This window comes from Gymnoscopelus microlampas (assembly GCF_963454915.1).
Source record: "Gymnoscopelus microlampas genome assembly, chromosome: 22".
NCBI lineage: Eukaryota > Metazoa > Chordata > Actinopteri > Myctophiformes > Myctophidae > Gymnoscopelus > Gymnoscopelus microlampas.
In genome coordinates, this window is record NC_139959.1 from 16,641,055 (window position 1) to 16,660,410 (window position 19,356).

General features: G+C 43.0%; 2 protein-coding genes and 1 long non-coding RNA gene across 4 annotated transcripts; 2 read left to right on the forward strand and 1 right to left on the reverse strand.

Moving 5' to 3' along the window:
* Nucleotides 1-38: 38 nt before the first annotated feature.
* On the reverse strand, nucleotides 39-1,336 carry LOC311039172 (arylamine N-acetyltransferase 2-like). Its single transcript, XM_084048837.1, has one exon. It carries the CDS (start codon nucleotides 1,026-1,028, stop codon nucleotides 81-83), a length of 948 nt encoding a protein of 315 aa, XP_083904963.1. The 5' UTR covers nucleotides 1,029-1,336; the 3' UTR covers nucleotides 39-80.
* Nucleotides 1,337-2,094: 758 nt separating this feature from the next.
* Nucleotides 2,095-13,809, forward strand: LOC311039244 (palmitoyltransferase ZDHHC20-B-like). Of its 2 annotated transcripts, none has more exons than XM_084048942.1 (13): nucleotides 2,095-2,350; nucleotides 4,153-4,179; nucleotides 5,012-5,106; nucleotides 6,499-6,619; nucleotides 6,875-6,944; nucleotides 7,613-7,645; nucleotides 7,803-7,923; nucleotides 8,886-9,018; nucleotides 10,404-10,530; nucleotides 11,116-11,208; nucleotides 12,772-12,887; nucleotides 13,018-13,062; nucleotides 13,578-13,809. In XM_084048942.1, exons 1-12 carry the CDS (start codon nucleotides 2,233-2,235, stop codon nucleotides 13,056-13,058), a joined length of 1,095 nt encoding a protein of 364 aa, XP_083905068.1. In that variant the 5' UTR covers nucleotides 2,095-2,232; the 3' UTR covers nucleotides 13,059-13,062; nucleotides 13,578-13,809. The 2 variants fall into 2 exon arrangements, with proteins under 2 accessions (XP_083905068.1, XP_083905067.1); XM_084048941.1 differs by having other exon boundaries at nucleotides 2,096-2,350; nucleotides 13,015-13,062.
* A 52-nt stretch (nucleotides 13,810-13,861) lies between these two features.
* LOC311039245 lies at nucleotides 13,862-18,304 on the forward strand. Its single transcript, XR_014600149.1, has 2 exons — nucleotides 13,862-14,360; nucleotides 14,413-18,304. It is a non-coding gene; the product is annotated as an uncharacterized lncRNA (long non-coding RNA).
* The last annotated feature ends 1,052 nt before the right edge of the window (nucleotides 18,305-19,356 follow it).

Genomic DNA, 19,356 nt, shown 5'->3' on the forward strand with positions numbered 1-19,356 from the left:
TATATTTTCTTGCATTTTGTTTTTAATTGCAGAGACAGAGAAAAAGTATGTGTTAACTTGATAACTTGAGGGTAACTTGATCAATACATGATTGCTGGTGGTGTGATTTCTTCATCTTTTGGGATGAGTGTAGAGGGGAGCACAACTCCAAATTTCTCCTCAAGAACGGCTGGAATCTCCTCATCCTTTAGTTCCCTGGTGGTTTTTATTCCACTTCCACCTCCCTCTGTGCTGAATGTGGTGGTGATCAGTCTATGACCTATGTAGGTGAGCCTTCCCCCTGGTATCAGCATGGAGCAGAGGGACTTGCAGACGAAGATGGAGCTGGCTGAGCTCTGATGATAGTCGCACATCTCAACAAAGTCCTCTCGACACCGAGGTTCAAGCGTGAACTTGTAGAGATCAGTCCATTCACTAACTGCCTCTCCGAACTCGTCCCCTTTCCATTGTAGGAAGTGTGTGCCTCCCTCTTCCTTGGTGACTCGATATAATCCGTGGCCCTCCTGCTTTTGCGGTTCACTGGTCTCCAATGACAAGGGGAAATGGAAACCTGACCCTCCAAACCCGACATCGCACAACCAGCGGCGTCCCTCCAGGCTGACCATTAAGATCAAGTGGTCGAAAGGGGGCCCGTATAGGCAGGTGATTGCGTTTCTCACCTGACCCGAGAGCAGAGTGACCTCGAAACCCATCTCCGAAAGCAGCCATGAGAAGAGACCGTTGTTCTCGAAGCAAAAGCCGCCTCTGCGCTGGTTGACAATTTTGTCGTACAGAATGTGAAGGTCCAGGCGTATATGTCCACCACTGTGGATGGTGAGATTCTCAAAGGGCACTGACCGCAGGTGACAGCTGTGCACACAACAAAGTACTTCCAGGGTAGGCGCGGTTGGAGGTGCTGCAACGTGACCGATGCGCAACAAGTACTTCTCCACGTCCATCTCTGCAGCAGACATTCTTTCCTCCCTTTTTTTTTTTACTGACAAATCCCCCTTTTTGCACCGGTCTACCTGTGAGTCTGTGTGACTCATAAAGGTCGATGGACTTTGTACGTTACAGTTCCTGAATCCTGTACTTCCTGTAGGCTGCTTACTGTATGGTGTTGTTCACATGGTTTCTTTTCCTCTGTCGTTGAAATTCGTGTCTCTCACTCTCTCCTCCCCCCTCTTTGTTTTCCATAAGCTCGCTCATTCACTTCCCCAGCCTATCAAAACATCACATGCATAATCCTTCTGCATATCCTTACCGTGGAAAACGAGCTTAAAACATCATCAACCATGAAAAACAAAAGTATCAAAGTTTGTTACATAGTAAGAACACTGTAACAACAGAACCAGAGTCAGAGATTAGTGTTGCTGCGAATACCAAAACGCTTGCCCCAAAACACAGTCGCCCCGGGGCAAATCCGGCGACCCCGGAACGGTCGCCACCTGGTATTCCTTAGCCCATTTAGACCTGAGGCCGATTCAAAAAACGACATTAGTTTTCTGAAAAACTTCAAATATTTATTCAAAAATTACAAAAAATTACGTATGTTGCTATATACTGTACATAGTAACAACAACCCCAAAAGGTGTTCCTGGATTGCAAGGTATAGTTAGTTACGTATAGGGGTTCCCGGCCTAATTAACCTCAGTAAAACTATGCCTAAACTTATTCCTAAACGTAACTTCAGTAAAATAGTGTCAAAACCTAACCTTATTCCTAAACTTAACCTCAGTATAACTATGCCTAACCCCAGGCCTAACAACGGTTAGGGGGGAGTGGGTGCGTCAGATTTTTTTTTAATTATTTATTTTTTCTGATGGTAGCTGAAGTTGGATCTGTCTTTCAGGCCCTCCTGGTACACGCAACACCACTGACCACTTTCTTAACACACTGAGGAAGGCTTGACACCGAAACGCTATTAATCAAAAGGTACCAGAAGCAGTCTTAACGGAGGGGCCGAGATGGTCAGGTTGAGGGGGTTTCGCCCCCTCCCCCCCCAAACTTATTTCTAACCTTATCCTCAGTAAAAAAAAAAAAAAAATACAAGAACCGCTGGGGGCGAGCAGTCCTCGAAAAAAAAATGTGGGCGAGCATGTTTTGGGGCGAGGATTCCGTGCCTTCTGGGCTTTTTTCTTTCTTTTCTTTCTTTTTTTTTCCTTTTTGACTGCCCTCCCTGACTTCAGTCAGTGACGTCACGTCGTGGGCCCTCCCTTTTCCTCCCCGGTCAGAGGAGACTGAGGGAGAAAGATGGCGCCCACACACGTACTGAGATGCTGTCAGCGGGGCTTGGCGTGGATCCCCGTCGTCTTCATCGCCCTGGTCGTCTGCTGGTCCTACTACGCCTACGTGGTGGAGCTCTGCATCTGTGAGTTAACGGCCCGGGCGGCCCGCTCTGCCGTGCGGTACTCGTTTTATTTCATGTTCGAGAACATGAAAACGCTTAATTTTTTTTTTTTTAGGTGTACCACTCCGTCGCTCGAGCAAAAAAAAAAAAGAACAGATCTACAAGCTGACAGCGCGTCGCGGAGCCACTGGAGCGTCGCGTTGTTCGCTTGTAGATCTGTTCTTTTTCGGGCGAGCGTATATGCCGCTGTCCACCCAGCCAGTGTTGCCATGTCCGCTTATTATAAGCGACGTTGGGCTTGTTTTTCCTGTGAAGTTGCTTGTAAAAATTGTAGTTGTAGTTGGTGTTTGCGTTTTTTTGGGCTTGTTTCTAAAGTGTAGTTGCTTATTTGGGCTTGCTTTAAAAAATATATATATATTATTTAAGCTAGTGGTTCTCAAATATTTTCATTGTCATGGTCCCCCAAATTAATATGTATTTGTATTTGTCCCAGATTTGTCCCCCTAACCCCCATCTTAAAATGGTTTGTGCCAGGGGGGGAGCCCCGTACCAGATTTGTGTTGTCAAAATGTTTCAAAATTCCATAGTATTCCATAGTTTGTCAAGATCATTATGTCAAACAGCTATTTTCAAATAGCCTATTGATATAATATAAAGTTCCCATGTGGCCTATTCTTTTCGGCTTGTTTTCATAGACCAGGTTGCTTATTTCTCTCTCACAATCTGGCAACACTGTCCACCCAGCTGTTGTCCAGTCCAACAGGAAGTGAACGGGACTGCAGCTCAACAATGGTGCTTCTACATGCATACAGCTGTTTTATTTTTGTATTGCTATGTTTTACAAAAAAAATAGTTAGTTTTTTTTTCACCCAAATAAAAAGTTTCCGTGATTACATTTTGTATTGCCCCCCCCCCGCCTTAATGTGTCGCTGAATGTCTTTCATTGGATGAATAATCACACTAAACGTTTCATAGGGCGGATTATGATCGGAACTGATCAAATCTGATTAATGATGTGCTGTCTTTGTGCTTTAGGTCAGTGGTTCTCAAAGTCCTTTGGGCCTCAGCGAAATCAGTTAATACAGCATCACAATAATTTTAACCACTTTATCCATTCATACATTGGCTATTCAAATAGCAGATCTACAAGCTCACAGCCCTGCGAGCTTTACATCTGCTAATTTTTTAATTTATTTTTTGGACAAATCTTGAAAGTGTTTTTTTTTTAGATATTTTTTACACATTGTTTCTGCTGGGGGTCCCTGGCATGAAACATTTACAGATGGGGTTTTGTATGTATATATGTATGCATTTGGGGGTTCTTGACACACAAAAGTTTGAGAACTACTGCTTTAGGTATTGTCTTGGTGAAGTATGTATAGTATTTGCCTAGAAGAACGTTAACAGTTGTTTTGATTTGAATAAAGAGTGCTTTAAAGGTGCCAAATTTGACTAAAATGATCACCTCGCCAAGTTAGTGAAATGCTGTTCTTAAACGCTTGAACCGAGGCATCCCTATTCCTGGGGAACAGAGCAGTTTCAGAAAATAGCAGATCTACAAGCTCTCGACGTGTCGAGCCGTCGGCACTTGTGGGTTTGTAGATCTCTTATTTTCAGCGAAGATATTTAATGTAGTAGAGCGAAAATGGAAAGGTTACTAGGATAGAGCCCTGATGGACTCCAGTCAACCATGTATAGGGGTTTAACTTAAGTGGTTAATCAGTTAAATGTCTATATCAGGCCTAACTGTTCAGCACTGCATTCTGTGAATGTATTCGCTTTTTAATGGGTAGTTTTTTCCCCTCCTGTCTTTTCTCTTCTAGTCACCATCCCCAGTTTCGCAGAGCAGCGTAAGTACACTTACACAACACAGCTGTAGCCTAACTGGATTTGATTTTTATTACTGGACTAGAATTCTGAAATGGGGCAATTTGCTGCTCATTGCAATGCAGCCGCTTGGCTCAGTGACATGTCCATTTGGGCTGGTCTGGCAGACCTTGACTCAGATTGGCACAGACAAAATGATGCACACTCAGGCACACTCCGTCTCTCTCTTGGCTGAGAGACGATGCCCGTGCATGCATAGACAATGACAGACACATAACCTTGCAGGCCACAAATACTGGCATAAGCCTAATTTATACTTAGTCATACGTAGGCCTACTGTATGATCACATCACTCGCCCAAAATAACAGATTTTCAGCTACACAAGGACAATGACGAATGCTGGGTATGTTTATCACATAGCCTTATTTATTCACGTCATATTGGAAATCGGTTATTAGCCACAAGCGTTATTTGCCACGGTCATACGACAAAGTGCAAATTAGACAGAAAACAGCAGATTCACTGCTCTTGCGTCTCTACTTTCTGATAGTGCTGAGGTCAGTCTTGGATAGTGGGGAGAGAAATATATTGCATAAGTAATGAAACCTGACAAGATGGATCCATACATGTTCAGCCTGAGCTCTCTTTCATTATACATTTCAAGTCAGGTTTGCTATAAATTAGTGATGTCTATTTTAGTATGTAACCTGTCATCATCCTTATAGTTATCCCAAGAGTTGTGTTGACAGCTGTTCCTTATAGCTTTTTCATGGTCAAATGTAGTGTTTTCTTCTTTGTCAAAGAAAGTAGTTTGTGTTATTGATCCTAACGCCTTGCTCCATGTTTTGTCCTAGTTTTGTACCTGGTGTTTTTCCATATCTCATTCATCATGTTTGTATGGTCCTACTGGAAGACCATCTTCTCCAAACCTGCAAACCCTTCCAAAGAGGTACAGTGATGTGACCGTCTGTGTGCCTTTACTCCTACATTGCCATAAACAACGTGAAGAGTCTAGTCTAGAGCCATGCATTGTATTCAGGCAGGTAGAGAGAGAGAGGTGTATTCAGATTTTATGTCAACACCCAATCACCCAGGTGTTTGTTTGTCACTGCCCAAGCTTATCCAACTGAGGGCAGGCTTATCAGCTCGAGTCATTAGGTGAGGGGTGATGTAGCCTGCCTATATATTATGAGGACAACAATGACTGCTGGGTGTGTGATAATTTGGTTATATTCACATAGCCATATGCTTGCTTATTCACAAAGACGATGAGAAAATGGCATTTGATCAACACTTTCAAGTCAATAGATTAACATTAATGTTAATGAGGAACTGCCCTGGTCGAGCAAAATGGTATAGTCCACGGGGATTCCCCGATAGTGTGAGGATAGAGTTGGCTGAGAACACAGCTGGCGTCACGTTCCAGCTGTTCTCTGACCCATTAAAGGTAGCTGTTTTCCACTCACCACAACAATCAGCAATTAGTAATCAGAAATTAGATGAGAATGATGCCACCTGTTATTAACCCTCCCCCTTTAAAAGGGGAACAAATGCTGTTATTAGTAAATGGATCAACTCTTAGTGTGACCCTCATTCTTTATTGATACCAAGCCATCACAGAAACTGTGCTGGGTTGCAGAGTTTCCTGCATGTTTGTCATGTTGAGTAATGAGGACGCTCATGGTGCCAGTTCCTGAGAGTACCTCTATTCAGGGTGTTCCACCTTGGATGGCCATGGTTTTGAGGTTAGGTTTAGGCTTAGTTTCTGGGAGGTTAGGTTAAGGCATAGTTTTTGAAAGGTTAGGGATACGCATATTGGGGTGAAACACCCTGAAAAGAGGGAGTCCCGGCAGTTCCTACTGGAGATTATGGGTCTAGTTAGCGCTCATTAGTCAACTGCCCTATAACTGTTAGAGAAGGTACAGCAGCTGTCCAATCAGCACACACTTATCACAACCCTGTTTGTCCTTTTATCACCCCCCTTACCCAGGGCATATAAAGGCTGGATATGTGATACATATTCTTATATCTTGTTTAGCTTTGTCTGCTTTTTACAAGGCAACAACCTTGTAGCTTATGGGGTTTGATTTGGAATGAGTCCGTCAATAAGCTTGGACTTTAATGGCACGTACTGTACTGTAGTTGAATACCACTGGTCAACAATGTCTGTTCCTATGTTGGTCTGTGTTCTTACAGCTAAAAGTCGTATATAAAAGGCAGAAAATCTACCGGTATGCCAGTGGATCACTTTGAGAGTCAAGAACCAAACACATTGCCAGCTTGAAGATCGGTTCTCAGAGTGTAAATTAGGCGTTAACAGCCTGTCTATCTATGTCACCAGTTCTGCCTCCCGAAGCCAGAGAAGGAGCGCTATGAGAAGGAGGAGAGGCCAGAGTCCCAGCAGGAGATCCTGTGGAGGGCTGCCGCCAACCTGCCTCTCTACACGCGCACAGGCGCTGGAGGTTGGTCTGCGGGTGTTTGTTTCTTTGCCCTGTGTTTGTGCAATGACTGCACTCACGTCTCTGTGCGTCAGACCTAGAGCACAATGTCTATAGAGTTCTATGTCTCATCTCATCAAATGTTTCTCAATGCCTTAGTGTCAGTTATAGTTCTGCTTTAGTTTTGATTTAGTTTTTCAGTTTTTTATTGTATTCTGCTCTGTGTTGGAGTTCTCTGTGAAGCAATAATAATAACCAGACTCCAATACTGTTGTGCAGCGATCCGCTACTGTGACCGCTGTCAAGTCATCAAACCGGACCGCTGTCACCACTGCTCCGCCTGTGACATGTAAGTAAACACCATCTGTCATACTATTGCTCTACGTTCAAACTTAAATCTGCTGTATAGACGGTTTCAAACAGACAGTCATAATATCAGTGAATGTCAACTCACAACAACTTCAATTCAACACAATTCAACCGATTGTGACCCCTGAACCGGTACACAATTGTCTGCAAGCTCAGAATCTGGGAGCCCTCCCAGCTCCTTGTGTGCCAGCTCAGGAGCCACTATGCATCTACAAAAAAGCCTTGTAGGTCAGTTAGCTGGATGCCTGTAATGTTGCATTAAATATCCAATAAATACGCTGGGAGAAATTATTTGTGGACTTGTTTCTATCCGACCCATTTTGGGTCAACATGCACAACATGAACGTGCTTAAGTGGTTGGTTATGGCTAACTGCATTAGGTTATGCAAACTAAAAGATTATAATAATTTGCAAACGGCTGACCAGATGTGTCCAAGGGTTGTTTATATGGTCCTAGCTACATAAGTCCTTTGAATGAAACCGTCTGTAACTGGGGAGAATACTGTTGCATTTAGTCATTCCACTGAAAACAACTGAATCCACTGAACAACGGCTTGTTTTATCTCCTCCCTCTTTCTCACTATAATTTTCTCTTTCATTTCAAACTGTCCTCCGTGTGATCTCTCTTCCCTCCTCTCTGTATGATAGGTGTGTGCTGAAGATGGACCATCATTGTCCCTGGTATGTAGCATCTACATTGAATCACGGAGTCTGCATGCTCAGTGAGAGCAATGTTACATTTCCACCATGTTGATTTCACCGTGTTGCAACATCCATCTCCTACACTGAAGCAACCGTCGCCCTGGCTGACTCTCCTGCGTCTGTGTGTCTCCAACAGGGTGAACAACTGTGTGGGATTCTCCAACTACAAGTTCTTCATACTCTTCCTGGCCTATTCGCTGGTGTACTGTTTGTTCATTGCAGCCACTGTACTGCAGTATTTCATAAAGTTCTGGACGGTGAGTAATGTCACTCGAGGGACACCGGTCCACCCCGACACATTCCCTGACTCTCTGTCCACTCACTCACACACACACACAAAGTCTGTCTCTGTGTGTGTGTGTGTGTGTGTGTGTGTGTGTGTGTGTGTGTGTGTGTGTGTGTGTGTGTGTGAGTGCCTGTGAGAGCGCCTGTGTGGAGCCTGTGCAGCCTGTTTAAAGCCTGTATGCATGCCCTGCCCTCCGTCCTGCATGCTGCTCGACACTCTTGTACTAAGCTGTGCTGCTCCAGTGTTTCTTTGTCCTCTCTTACCACTTCACCCTCTCTCACCCCTCTCTGTTGTTCTCTTCCCTCCTGTGTTCTCCCCACACAGGGTGGGCCATTGTTCTCTCTCACTATCTCCACTATCACAGCCATCAGTCACACCACTCTTCGCTGCATCCTCATCCTCCTCTCTCTGCACCACCAACTTTGACCCCATTCACTGACCAGCACCTAGTCCCCCTTTGCATCTCTCCATTTGAGTTCTGGACAAACCTACACCTGCCCTCTCTCCCCTCTCCTCTCCTCTCCTCTCCTCGCCGTTACTCCGGTTTGCCTTTTAATTTCTCAGTTTGTCTCCCACCACCCTCGTCCGTTGCATCTCTCCCTCTCTCGATCCGCCTGTGCTCTCCCGGTGTTGCTAACCAGTCTGTCTCTATTTGTACTAAAGCTTTGCCGGAGGAAATCGGCAGAGAACTGCCCCAAGGTAATCCAGCGTGCCTCCAAAGCCTTTAGTTGCAGTGTCCTCATCATTGTGGTGGTTTTGTCATCGTCTTTGTGCAGTGCTGTGTAGTCATGATGTGACACTTTTTTATGTCTGTCTTCCTCTTTCCGCCGGTCTGCCTTTTCTAACACTTTCTACTTCCTCTCTCTTTTGCTCTCCGTCTCCGTACAAATTCGACATTGACATTGGTCTTGTTCTCTTCTTCGTCCCCGTCAGAATGAGCTGCCAGACACTCGCGCCAAATTCCACGTGTTGTTTCTCTTTTTTGTGGCGGCCATGTTCTGCATCAGTATTCTGTCCCTCTTCAGCTACCACCTGTGGCTTGTAGGGAAAAACAGGTCCACTATAGGTAAGACACAAGACATACACACATACGCGCACACACGTGTCAAAATAACAATTTAATAGTTTTGCCTATAGAGCACTGAAGTCCTGATGTCACTGCCGCTAGAGGGCGCTAACCCCCTGGGTCGCACAGTTATTTTTTGTGTTGAAATCCCCATAGGGGAATCTTAGATCGCCTCATAAGAACTGTGATCCAAAAATAAACAAATCATCTGGGCATTTCTGTCGGGTGGCTCTGCATCGTTTATGATATTCATTCATATTTGATACAACCTGTTTCTGGAGAAAATGTAATGAATTCTGCCTTAAAAGTCTTAAAAACTACACTTGCGGGTCTGAAATCATGGGAAATGTAGTTGTTGGGTCGTTTTAACTCGTTTCTAGTGTTTATTGTGTTACTCTTTGGGTAAATTTGTACATTTCCACCTTCAGTCGATGCTTCATATCCTATAGAGCACTGAAGTCTGACGTAATTTACACATCCTACCTGGGTCGCGGTTTCCCTAACCCGTTCTGAATTCCCATAGACGTGTTTAATATCGCGTCAAATAAGAACTTTGTTCCAAAAATAAACAAATGACCCCGGCGGTTTTACTCATATGGATATGAAGCATCAACTGACGGTGAGAAAACGCTAATGTTACTTCTGCCGAATTAGTTAAAGTTTCGCCAGAAACAGACTGTATCAAATATGAGTGACTGACTAACATAAACAATACAGAGCCTCCCTGACAATATCGCCGAGACAGTTTGTTTATTTTTGGACCCCAATTCTTATATGAGACGATTCTATGATGACCCAATGTTATTTTCCATAGCGAAATTACTTTACGAACCAGGGGATGAACAAGTGACGTCAGGACTTCAGTACTCTATTGTAGTAGTAGTGAGTAAAATCACCCGGATGATTTGTTTATTTTTGGAACACAGTTCTTACATGACATGATGTAAGATTCCCCTGTGGGGATTTCAACACAACAAATAACGCCCCGACCCAGGGGCGTTATTTAACGGCAGTGACGTCATGACTTCGGTGCTCTATAATGACATGGCCAAAACACAGTTAAACTGCATATCTAGCGTGATTAAAAAGGATCCCATTGATGTGATGACGGCAACACCCAAGAATACACTTTGTGCTCTATGTAGAGAGAGAGAGAGAGATAGCACTCATGCAAACAGTTTATGCAGTTTATTCTTTGGCGTTGGTGTCATCACTTCAAATGAGATCATTTTTACCATTCATATTTTGTATTGTGTTCTAACTTGTCTGGAAAATAGATGATTTCATAGTGCCAGCACACTACTCTACATATTTATTGTGTATATAATTCACTCTTTTTATTCTCGCCATTCTATGTCTCTCTGTACCCGTTTCCTTCATCTCAGAGGCATTCAGAGCGCCAGTCTTTAGGACGGGCTCCGATAAGAACGGTTTCTCTCTGGGCTTCCGGAAGAACATCACTCAGGTCTTTGGAGACCAGAAGAAATATTGGCTGCTGCCCGTCTTCACCAGGTGATGAAAATGGCAAATTAGATCACATCAGGCACAGCTCTACAAACACCAGAAAGGGCATTTAAGCTTTAGGAGTGGATACTATGCTATAACAGGGCCCTTCACATTTTGTCCCATAACTCTTGAACCGGAGGTCATATAGGCTATTTGGGCTAGACCAGATTTACCGCCATTTCGCGGTTTCTTCAAAACACGCCTTTTGCTACATCTCCTGCAAATCTTGTCCAAAACACACACAAATCAGTACACATTATCTCTTGAGTCATGTGATCACGATGTATCAATGAGATTATTCAGATTCCATTCCAATTGGCTAAGACCCTTCCAAAGTTTGCGGGCCCTGGTTAGGCATTTTATACTATAGTGTCATTCGCTGAAAAGAACACATTTTCAAGCTAACAACACAAGTGACACCGTTGAGTGACAAATTATGAATTAGGCTTTAGTAAATATGTAAACATGTTATTTAACCTTCTTTATGATTCATTTGTTTGTGTAGTATAAACATCATGTTACATTCAGTATGGGTGCATTTGGTTCGCTGGGAGTTTGAGCTCCGTCTCTTGTCTTCTCGTTTGACACCAGCCAGGGAGATGGGCTGACGTTCGCCACACGGTTGGTCAACAGCATCGACGCAGAGCAGGCCACTGTCAACCTGCAGCCAGAGCCCAGTAAAAGGTGATCAGACATAGATCTTCACAAATGTTAACTTTTGTGTACATATTTGCCAATATAGCTTCTATATTGACCCTCTTATAAAATGCATACAATTATTATAAGAAATGATTACAATTACTGTCCACATTCTTTCACATTCTTTTAGTTACAGTGGCGTCACGCCCTAGTATGTGAGAATAGGGAAAGGTGTTCTCGCATATTGAATGAGCCACGTTTAACGTTAACAGCTGATTGAAACACAGTCAATCTCAAGTGCACTGCACTGCTATACACCATGGAGGCTTTTTAGCGAGGTAAAACGCAAATAAAAGCCACCGGGAAGATGCAAGTTGGAACTTCATCTGTGTGGAGCACGTTTATGGTCATTATCTGCGGGGACGGACGGTATGAAGTTGGTGAAAATGTTCTCTGTCTGCAACACGGAGCAGAGCACACACTGCACTCCTGTCTCAACTTAGCCTGTCTGTGACTACTCTATTGGGGCAGGCAGAGTTGACTGACACACGGCAGGTCTGAATGCCACGGTGAAATGAGCATTAAATGAGCATCGGGTCTGATACGGGTCTAAAGACTCGGTCGTACCGGGTCTAATACATTCTAATTATCCTCGGTACATTTCGGACTGGGTCCAGTTTTCCTCGGCTCCGCTTCGTGCCGGGTCCAGTAATTTTGAATTTTTCCTCGGGTCCGTTCGGACCAATCCAATTATCCGCAGGTCTGTTTCGGTCCGGGTTCAATTTTTTACATACTGAAATCTTGTAATCCTACTACTATAATTGAAATGACCTCCAAAAGTACGTCCGGGGTTGCTCAGCACACGATCACTCCACTTGCCCCAAAACTTGCCACAGACTGTTGATCAGTGCTCTGGCTAATACTTAAGCTTCTTTCCCCGCCTTCAATGTACTTACATATTGTACAATTGATATAAAACTACATTTTAACATTTTAGCCACAGCAGCTTTCCTTCTTTTTGGCCGCTAGGACCCCACCCTACTGAGTACATATTGTACAGTTAATATAAAACTACATTGCACATTTTAGCCACAGCAGCCCGCCCTACTGCGCATCTCCATATATGGCCATATTACATTGATCACTGGTGCAATGTAGCTGTGATGTAGCTGATCGGGCCTAGATGTGAGGGCCGCAAAGCGGCCCAAACCTCTAGTCTTTCTAAAAAGTATGCCATGAAAATTACTACCTTTATAGTTATTGAACATGGGCCCAAAATAATACCATTAACAGCTTGGTCCCCAAAATATCATTATGAGCTGTCAACACCCCATATTGGCTGAACTCAATTTGTTGTTTTAACCCATTTAGAGCTGAGGCCGATTCTAAAAATGCCTTCTAAATATATATATATATATTATATTATATTATATTATATTATATTATATTATATTATATTATATTATATATATATATATATATATATATATATATATATATATATATATATATATATATATATATATATATATATATATAAAAATAAATAAATAAATTACACAGATGTTTTCCTGGATTGAATGGGTTTAATGCCTTGTGTCTTTTCAGCACTGGCGATATCCAAGGCTTAGCAAGCCCCCTCGGTGACACCGAGAACCGCCTCCTAACCAATGACCAGCACAGCAACAACATAGATCATCTGCCTAATGACACCCTGAAATCAGGTAAATTAGATACTAATAATAACTATAATGATTGTCAAGTCAAAGTTAATGTTTACCTTTCGTGTGTTGTGTTTTCTGTATGTCTGACACCTGTGATCTGTCTCTTCGAAACATCCTGCCCCCACAGCAGAAAGTGAGACCATCACAATCTCCATGGAGAGCGAGTCATAACCAGGTGAACCGATCATTTCTCAGTCAATATGTACTCAAGATCAGTGATTCTCAACCTTTTCAAGGACAACCCAATTTGATATGCTTCTAGACAGCGGACCCCCTTTTGATACAATTTCTACCTCTAGGACCCCATTCATGAAAGGTGCTACACAAATAAAGTTTATTATTATTATTCTACATTGTAGAATCCTCAGTGTTCATTCAAATCTGAGAGGGTACATGTTTTCGATTTGTACACACTCAAGTGTTACCGACCTGTAAGTGTCCATCTGGACCCCCTGGTGGTCCTTTTGACCCGACATTGAGAACCAGTGCTCAAGACGACAGCTATGACTTTTAACTTGGATGCGGTGCTCGCTAACAATACTTTTTTGGCACAGATGCTTGGTTAACACTCGATTATGTTAATTTTCACGGGGGTAATATTTCTTCAAAGCGAACATGAAGACAACGGGCGTAATGAGCGCAGATGTTTCCTCTTAATGATCTCCCCTTCATCTCCTTTGCCTCCCACAGGAGAGAAAGCCCTCTGCCGTCTAATACGATGCCTTAAGCAAAGCTACACTTTAGTTTGTCACCATGGAAACCGCCTCCCGGCACTCATCTGCCTTCCTTCAGATCCATGCAGCATAACCGCGGAAGTGTGTTTTTGCCTCTGCCCATCACACAGAGCCCAGACAACATGGCCGGTATTGATGTTTTCAGCATGCAGTGCCAGGAGTAAATTCACACCTACTAAACACGCAAGCCCCCCCCCCCCCACACACACACACACACACACACACACATACACACACACACACACACACACACACACACACACACACACACACACACACACACACACACACACACATATGAACACATTATTAGAAACACATTTGTTGGATCATTTGGTTTGTTTCTTCTCCCTGTAAATGAGAAAAAAAAACTCAGCCTCTGCCATCCAGTGTTCATCAGGGACTGGTAGTGGATAAGAGCATGACCCGATGCCGGGAAGGAAAAGCAGCCATTTTGACCAGGAAACTCTGTGCCACAGGGTGCACTGTGGGCTAGTCTGAGGGTCTGTAAAAAGGACTTGAACCATAGACGTATAAAGGTAGACGCCTCCTCCGACTCAGGGGCGTCTGTATCGTTGCCGCCATATTAGAGGAGGCACGCTTCCTGACTACTGGCCAATCACAGCGCGTCTTTTTCGAGACTTGGCAGAATCTAGTTGTATAAAAAAACGGGATATTAGAACTAGATTGTGACAAGTCCCGGAAAAGACGCTCTGTGATTGGCCAGGAGTCAGGAAGCGTGCCCCCTCTAATATGGCGGCCGCGATGCAGGCCGCTCCAATGAACTGCAGCGGGCAATGAGGTATCTAGCTTTCTATCTATGACTTGAACCGCCGAGTGAGACGGGCAGGAACAGAAAATACATTTTCTTCACCTTGTGTTTTTAGAAAGGCAAGAAATGGATGCCATCATCACGGATCAGTCAACATCGATAATTTTTTGTGCGTTTAACTCATGACGTTGTACAATGGGTGTATGGACCGCACCTTAGAGATGGATCATGCCAACCAAAACCTGGACTACATCATGGAAAACCAGTGCGTGTGTGTGTGCGTGTGCGTGTGTGTGCGTGCGTGCGTGCGTGCGCACTGTGCTGGATGAAACCATTTATGGAGCAAAAACCCGTGGGAACTAGGTTTTGGATGTCTGAGCACAAGATGGCACATTTGCACTTTCTGAATTGAGTATCAATGTCCATCAAACAACGTGCTGCTTTTTATCATGTCCCAAAAGAAAAGAAGACAAAAAAAAGCATCCCAGATCGAGTGGATATAAGCTGGCTATACGATTTACCGCAAGCGTGCGTTTTGTGGGACTAACGGGAACAAAAAAAACAAAAAAACAAAGATCAGCTTTATGTGTTTGGTTTACACGTGTTCACCTGCTGCTTCTATATCCACCCTTTCATCTGGGAGATGCAAATGTCGCTGATTACCCGTTCTTTAATGTCAGCTAACGATGCTATCATGTTGAGATGGAGTGATCCGTTTTCGTTGGCGTTCCCGTTCATCCCGTTCACGTTCCTTGTGTGTTTTTAGTTTTTCTACAGCTCGGTGCTTTCAGCCTGTGCAAGTCCACCTCTGTTCATTGCCAAATAAGGGCTGTCCCATCAGGAGGTCCGACCTCTGAACAAGAAGTGTTTACAGCATGCCACCTTTACCTTGCTTCAGCACCTCATTTGGGCCAGTGTCATCATAACCAATTGACATTCACCCCGACACTGCTTTGTTTCATAATATACCGTACATGAATGGCCCAAAATATGTTTTGGACACTGTGTATGGTAGAAATGTTTTTTTGTTTGTTATTGGTTTGTTTTAATTTATTTCCAGGGTCCAAAATATATTTCAAATGCATCTTTGGCCTTTTTGTATTGTTTATTTATTAATTTTCTTTCTTTCTTTTTTTCGTTCTTTTTTTTACACAGTAAATGGGGTTGTGGGTTGGGATCTTCTTGCAGTACCAGCGCTGGCCAGGAGGTGGCAGTAAACCTCCTGGCTATAGTACAGTATCAGCAGCTGGCTTGGAGTCAATTCACTTTCAGTCTAGTCAGTCGTTTAGAACTCATGGGTTTTTCCGTTCACAGGTGAAAGTGAATGGAGCCCACTCGTGATTTACAGAATGTTCTGTAAACTGGAGGTGACAAGTACAGCTTCTTGTCTCTGTCTGCACTAGACCTGCATGTACATGAGTATTTAATGTTGAGCTTTGACGTGTATTGTGCCAGTGTGGGTGACTCAAAGGGTCTGACAGAATATTTGAAGGTTACTTCCTGCATCAGAGAAATTAGTACATGAGCCTGCGTTTGGAAATTCACACCTAACTAAAAATAAATAAACGAGAGTGTCTTTGAAATAATAGCACATTAAGGTATATCAAAACAGCCAAGCAGGGAGAATGTCAGGAAGCTTTTTTTTGGGGGGCGTGGGGGGGACTTTTGAATGACTTTTGCTTCTAGATGCAGTTCCTTAACCAGGGAAATGGACCTAATGCAAAACGTGATCAATTTCCGCTGATTTTTTTTAGTATCGTCCTATAGTCACTCTCCTGTTGGGAGTTGCGGGAGTCTCCTCTTAATGAAACCTGTCAGAACCTTTGTGATGTACAAGTTTACAGACATGTTTCCGTGACAATAGTGAGTCTGTTATGATGATGATGGTGTGTGTGTGTGTGTGTGTGTGTCTGTGGGTAATTATTAATCACTAGTGTAAAGAATGTACAACAGACAAGACTGTGGGGGGTTTTGTTTTGTGGTGATTGAGAAGTCATTTAGAGGGGCCAGCTACAGTTTTTGAACTGTATGATTTTTCTTTTCTTACTGTACAGCCTAATTCAGTGGTTCTCAAAGTGGGGGTCCGGGGCCCCCCAGGGGTCCTTGAGGCGGTTCCAAGGGGAACCCCAGCTAAATCATTGATAGTTAGGAACCAAATCTACCCTTACAGGTCTGTAACTCTGAGAGCGTACACTCAGAGTTATGGGGGTTCGTGGCCCTAATGAATACCAAACTGGGGGTCCTTTAAATAAAAAGGTTTGAGAACCTACTGGCCTAATTAATACTGTTTGAGCCAAGGCTTATAGATCTGTACTAGATAGAGCTATGAGCTACAGCTTGGCTCTCACGGTATGAATTAGTCTCATGGAGTATCCCAACAGTGGGTGAATAATATTCATATTGTACAATACCATTTGAGTCCCAGCAGATAACTGAGATTCCAGTTGAGTTCATGATCTGACTGCGTGGGATTGCTTAACTTCTTTTTCTTTTTCTCGCTCTGTTGACCATGCTCATTGGCTTTTTAAAGTGTTTGTTAAAAAGGTTTATAAAGGTTGTAACTGAGTGCTAATAGAGCGTAGGGCCTGGCCTTTTTTCACACGACCACTGAATTAATTCTGACGCCTTGGACCTGTCCTTGTTTTTACTAAATGCTTATTTTCTTTCTCTTGGCTGTTTGGCCTTGAGACTAAAAAGTGTGCGTGCGTGCGTTTGTGTGTGTGTGTGAGTGTGTTTGTTTGTTGGTAATGCTTAAATGAGTGTCATTTTGTAATATGATATCGTCTTGGGAGAAACGCCTCTGTGCAGCCATGAGATTTTTTAACACACCTCTGTACATATATCCACACACACGGTACAATCCGCAGTGTTAATTTATCATTAAAACGGACCCTGAGAGGCTGATTTATACTTTGTCGCGTGGTTGGTGTCGGTGCACCCAAAACAAATTTGATCTACAAACCCACAACGAGTTGCAGCGCAACGCACTGTGAGCTTGTTAGATCTGATATTGTCAACACTGGGCGCGCAACTACAGTAAGTGTAATGGGGGGGTTGTACAAGTACCATCTTTACACTCTGCATTGTACTGTGTACATGACCTGAATAATGCTCAGAAGCATGGAGCGTAACTAAATGTGTTTAATGGTGAAAACTGCCTCTTTTTCTTTTTCCTCTTTTTCTTGACTACAACAAGGTGCGTCAGGTTTGAAAATCAGCTTGACTCTTGTCTTTTGCACCTCATCCAAATCGTTGCTGTCAGGTGGAAACCTTGTATGTCCAAAACGGTTGCATTTCATGAAATGAAAAAAAAAGAAGCTGTGCTTCAATGGATGCTGTGTAGTTTTCTTAATACTTTTCATTGGTTCAATATTTATAAAACAGACACACTTAATCACTTTCATGTACTTTTTTATTTTTTTTATTTTTTTTTATTGCAGATATTCAAGCTCACAATGCAGCACGATGGAACACGTTGTGAGCTTGTAGATTGGCTAATTTTCGCTACTTTCGTGTGACACTAGTTGAAATATGGAGATACAAGGTTTCCACCCGACAGCGAGGATATAAATGAAGCCATAGGGACTCCAGTCATAATGGAGAGAAGAATCCTATCATTTTTTTAATCCCATTGGGGTTTTTGGACTAACACTCAAGACATTTTACTTCTGCATGTACAGTGCAGATGTAACCTATTTGAACTCTGCTTAATGCCACGTCTTGTTTCTTTTTGTTACAATGTCCTATTTTACAATGTGTGTACTGTATATATATTGATAATGTAAGGAAAAAAAGACTGCATATATATTTTTCTTGTCTGATTAATTTTACCGTTCCTATTTTGTGAATGAAGTACATGCCTCTACACAATTAACGTGGAAATAACAATAAATGTTCTTTTTTTTTAAGCCTCCAGTCTTAATATAGCCGTCATTGCTTTCTCTGGCTTTATAATCGCAACTCCTGCATCGTTGCACAACCATAATCCATAAACTGCAAGAAAAAAAAGTTGACAGATTTTGCAGATGTGCATTTCGTTGCAGCTTGATTCAATTTATTTGGGTATACAGAAATTACGACTAATCAACCACTTATTGACAGCAGTGCACACACATTAGGTAACAATAATTTGTTAGCTCTGTCACAACGGGATGGATGGATGTTCTCCTCTTGCACTATTTGGTTTGTTAGCTAACTAACTTGAGAGCAGATGCATGGAGGCTGCTCTGAAGAGATGACTAACCTTTGGGTCAAAAGGGTCATAACAATCAAGGTCCTGACCTGCAATCACTTGAACCCTAGCATCCCTGGTTGGTGCAGAGGGAAAAAGTAAAGGTTATCATAGTCTTGCATTTGTCTTTTTTTCTCGTTTTGAGTTTTTTTTTTTTTTTTTTCAGTTTAGATTTTGAAAGCGGGTTTCCTAGTTTAGTGTCCCCCCCCCCCCCCCCCAAAAAAAGCCTTGGTTTTAGTTTCTTTTAAAATTTAGAGTAGCGAATAATTTTTCACCCCTTTTTCGTCGTTATGCCAATTAATTCCTCCCCACACACATTTCTGTGTTGTCACTGCTGTCGTGTCCTACTGACTCACCTGCCAACACTCCCCACTGACAGGTGCCGCTTCAGCCCGTAGGAGTATGTGTAAAGACCATCATCACCCTCCCTGCCCAGCTTCTCTCCCCTGATCACGGGCCAATTGTGTTCGTGTAGACACTTGACAAAACCGGATGCACCACGGTGGATTCGAACCCACAACCTATGTGGTGGTGGGCAGGGACTTTACCACTGCGCCACACGAGCGCCTTAGTTTCTTTCTTTTTTAAGTTGGTTTTAGTTTTTTATGTAATATGGATTAGTCAGGCAAGAATCGACAAGCTCAGAAAATGGCAAAAAAACAAAACAATATGCAAAAAGATCACAATGCATCACATCATCAACAAAATCAGGCTTGTTCATAATAGAACTGG

Bases quoted from the DNA above. Each gene is read 5' to 3' on its own strand.
- LOC311039244 (XM_084048941.1), top strand. From the start codon at position 2,233: ATGGCGCCCACACACGTACTGAGATGCTGTCAGCGGGGCTTGGCGTGG. The intron at 11,209-12,771 runs GTGATCAGACAT...GTGTCTTTTCAG, and splicing joins CAGCCAGAGCCCAGTAAAAG to CACTGGCGATATCCAAGGCT. The intron at 12,888-13,014 runs GTAAATTAGATA...CTGCCCCCACAG, and splicing joins TAATGACACCCTGAAATCAG to CAGAAAGTGAGACCATCACA.
- LOC311039172 (XM_084048837.1), bottom strand. From the start codon at position 1,028: ATGAGTCACACAGACTCACAGGTAGACCGGTGCAAAAAGGGGGATTTG.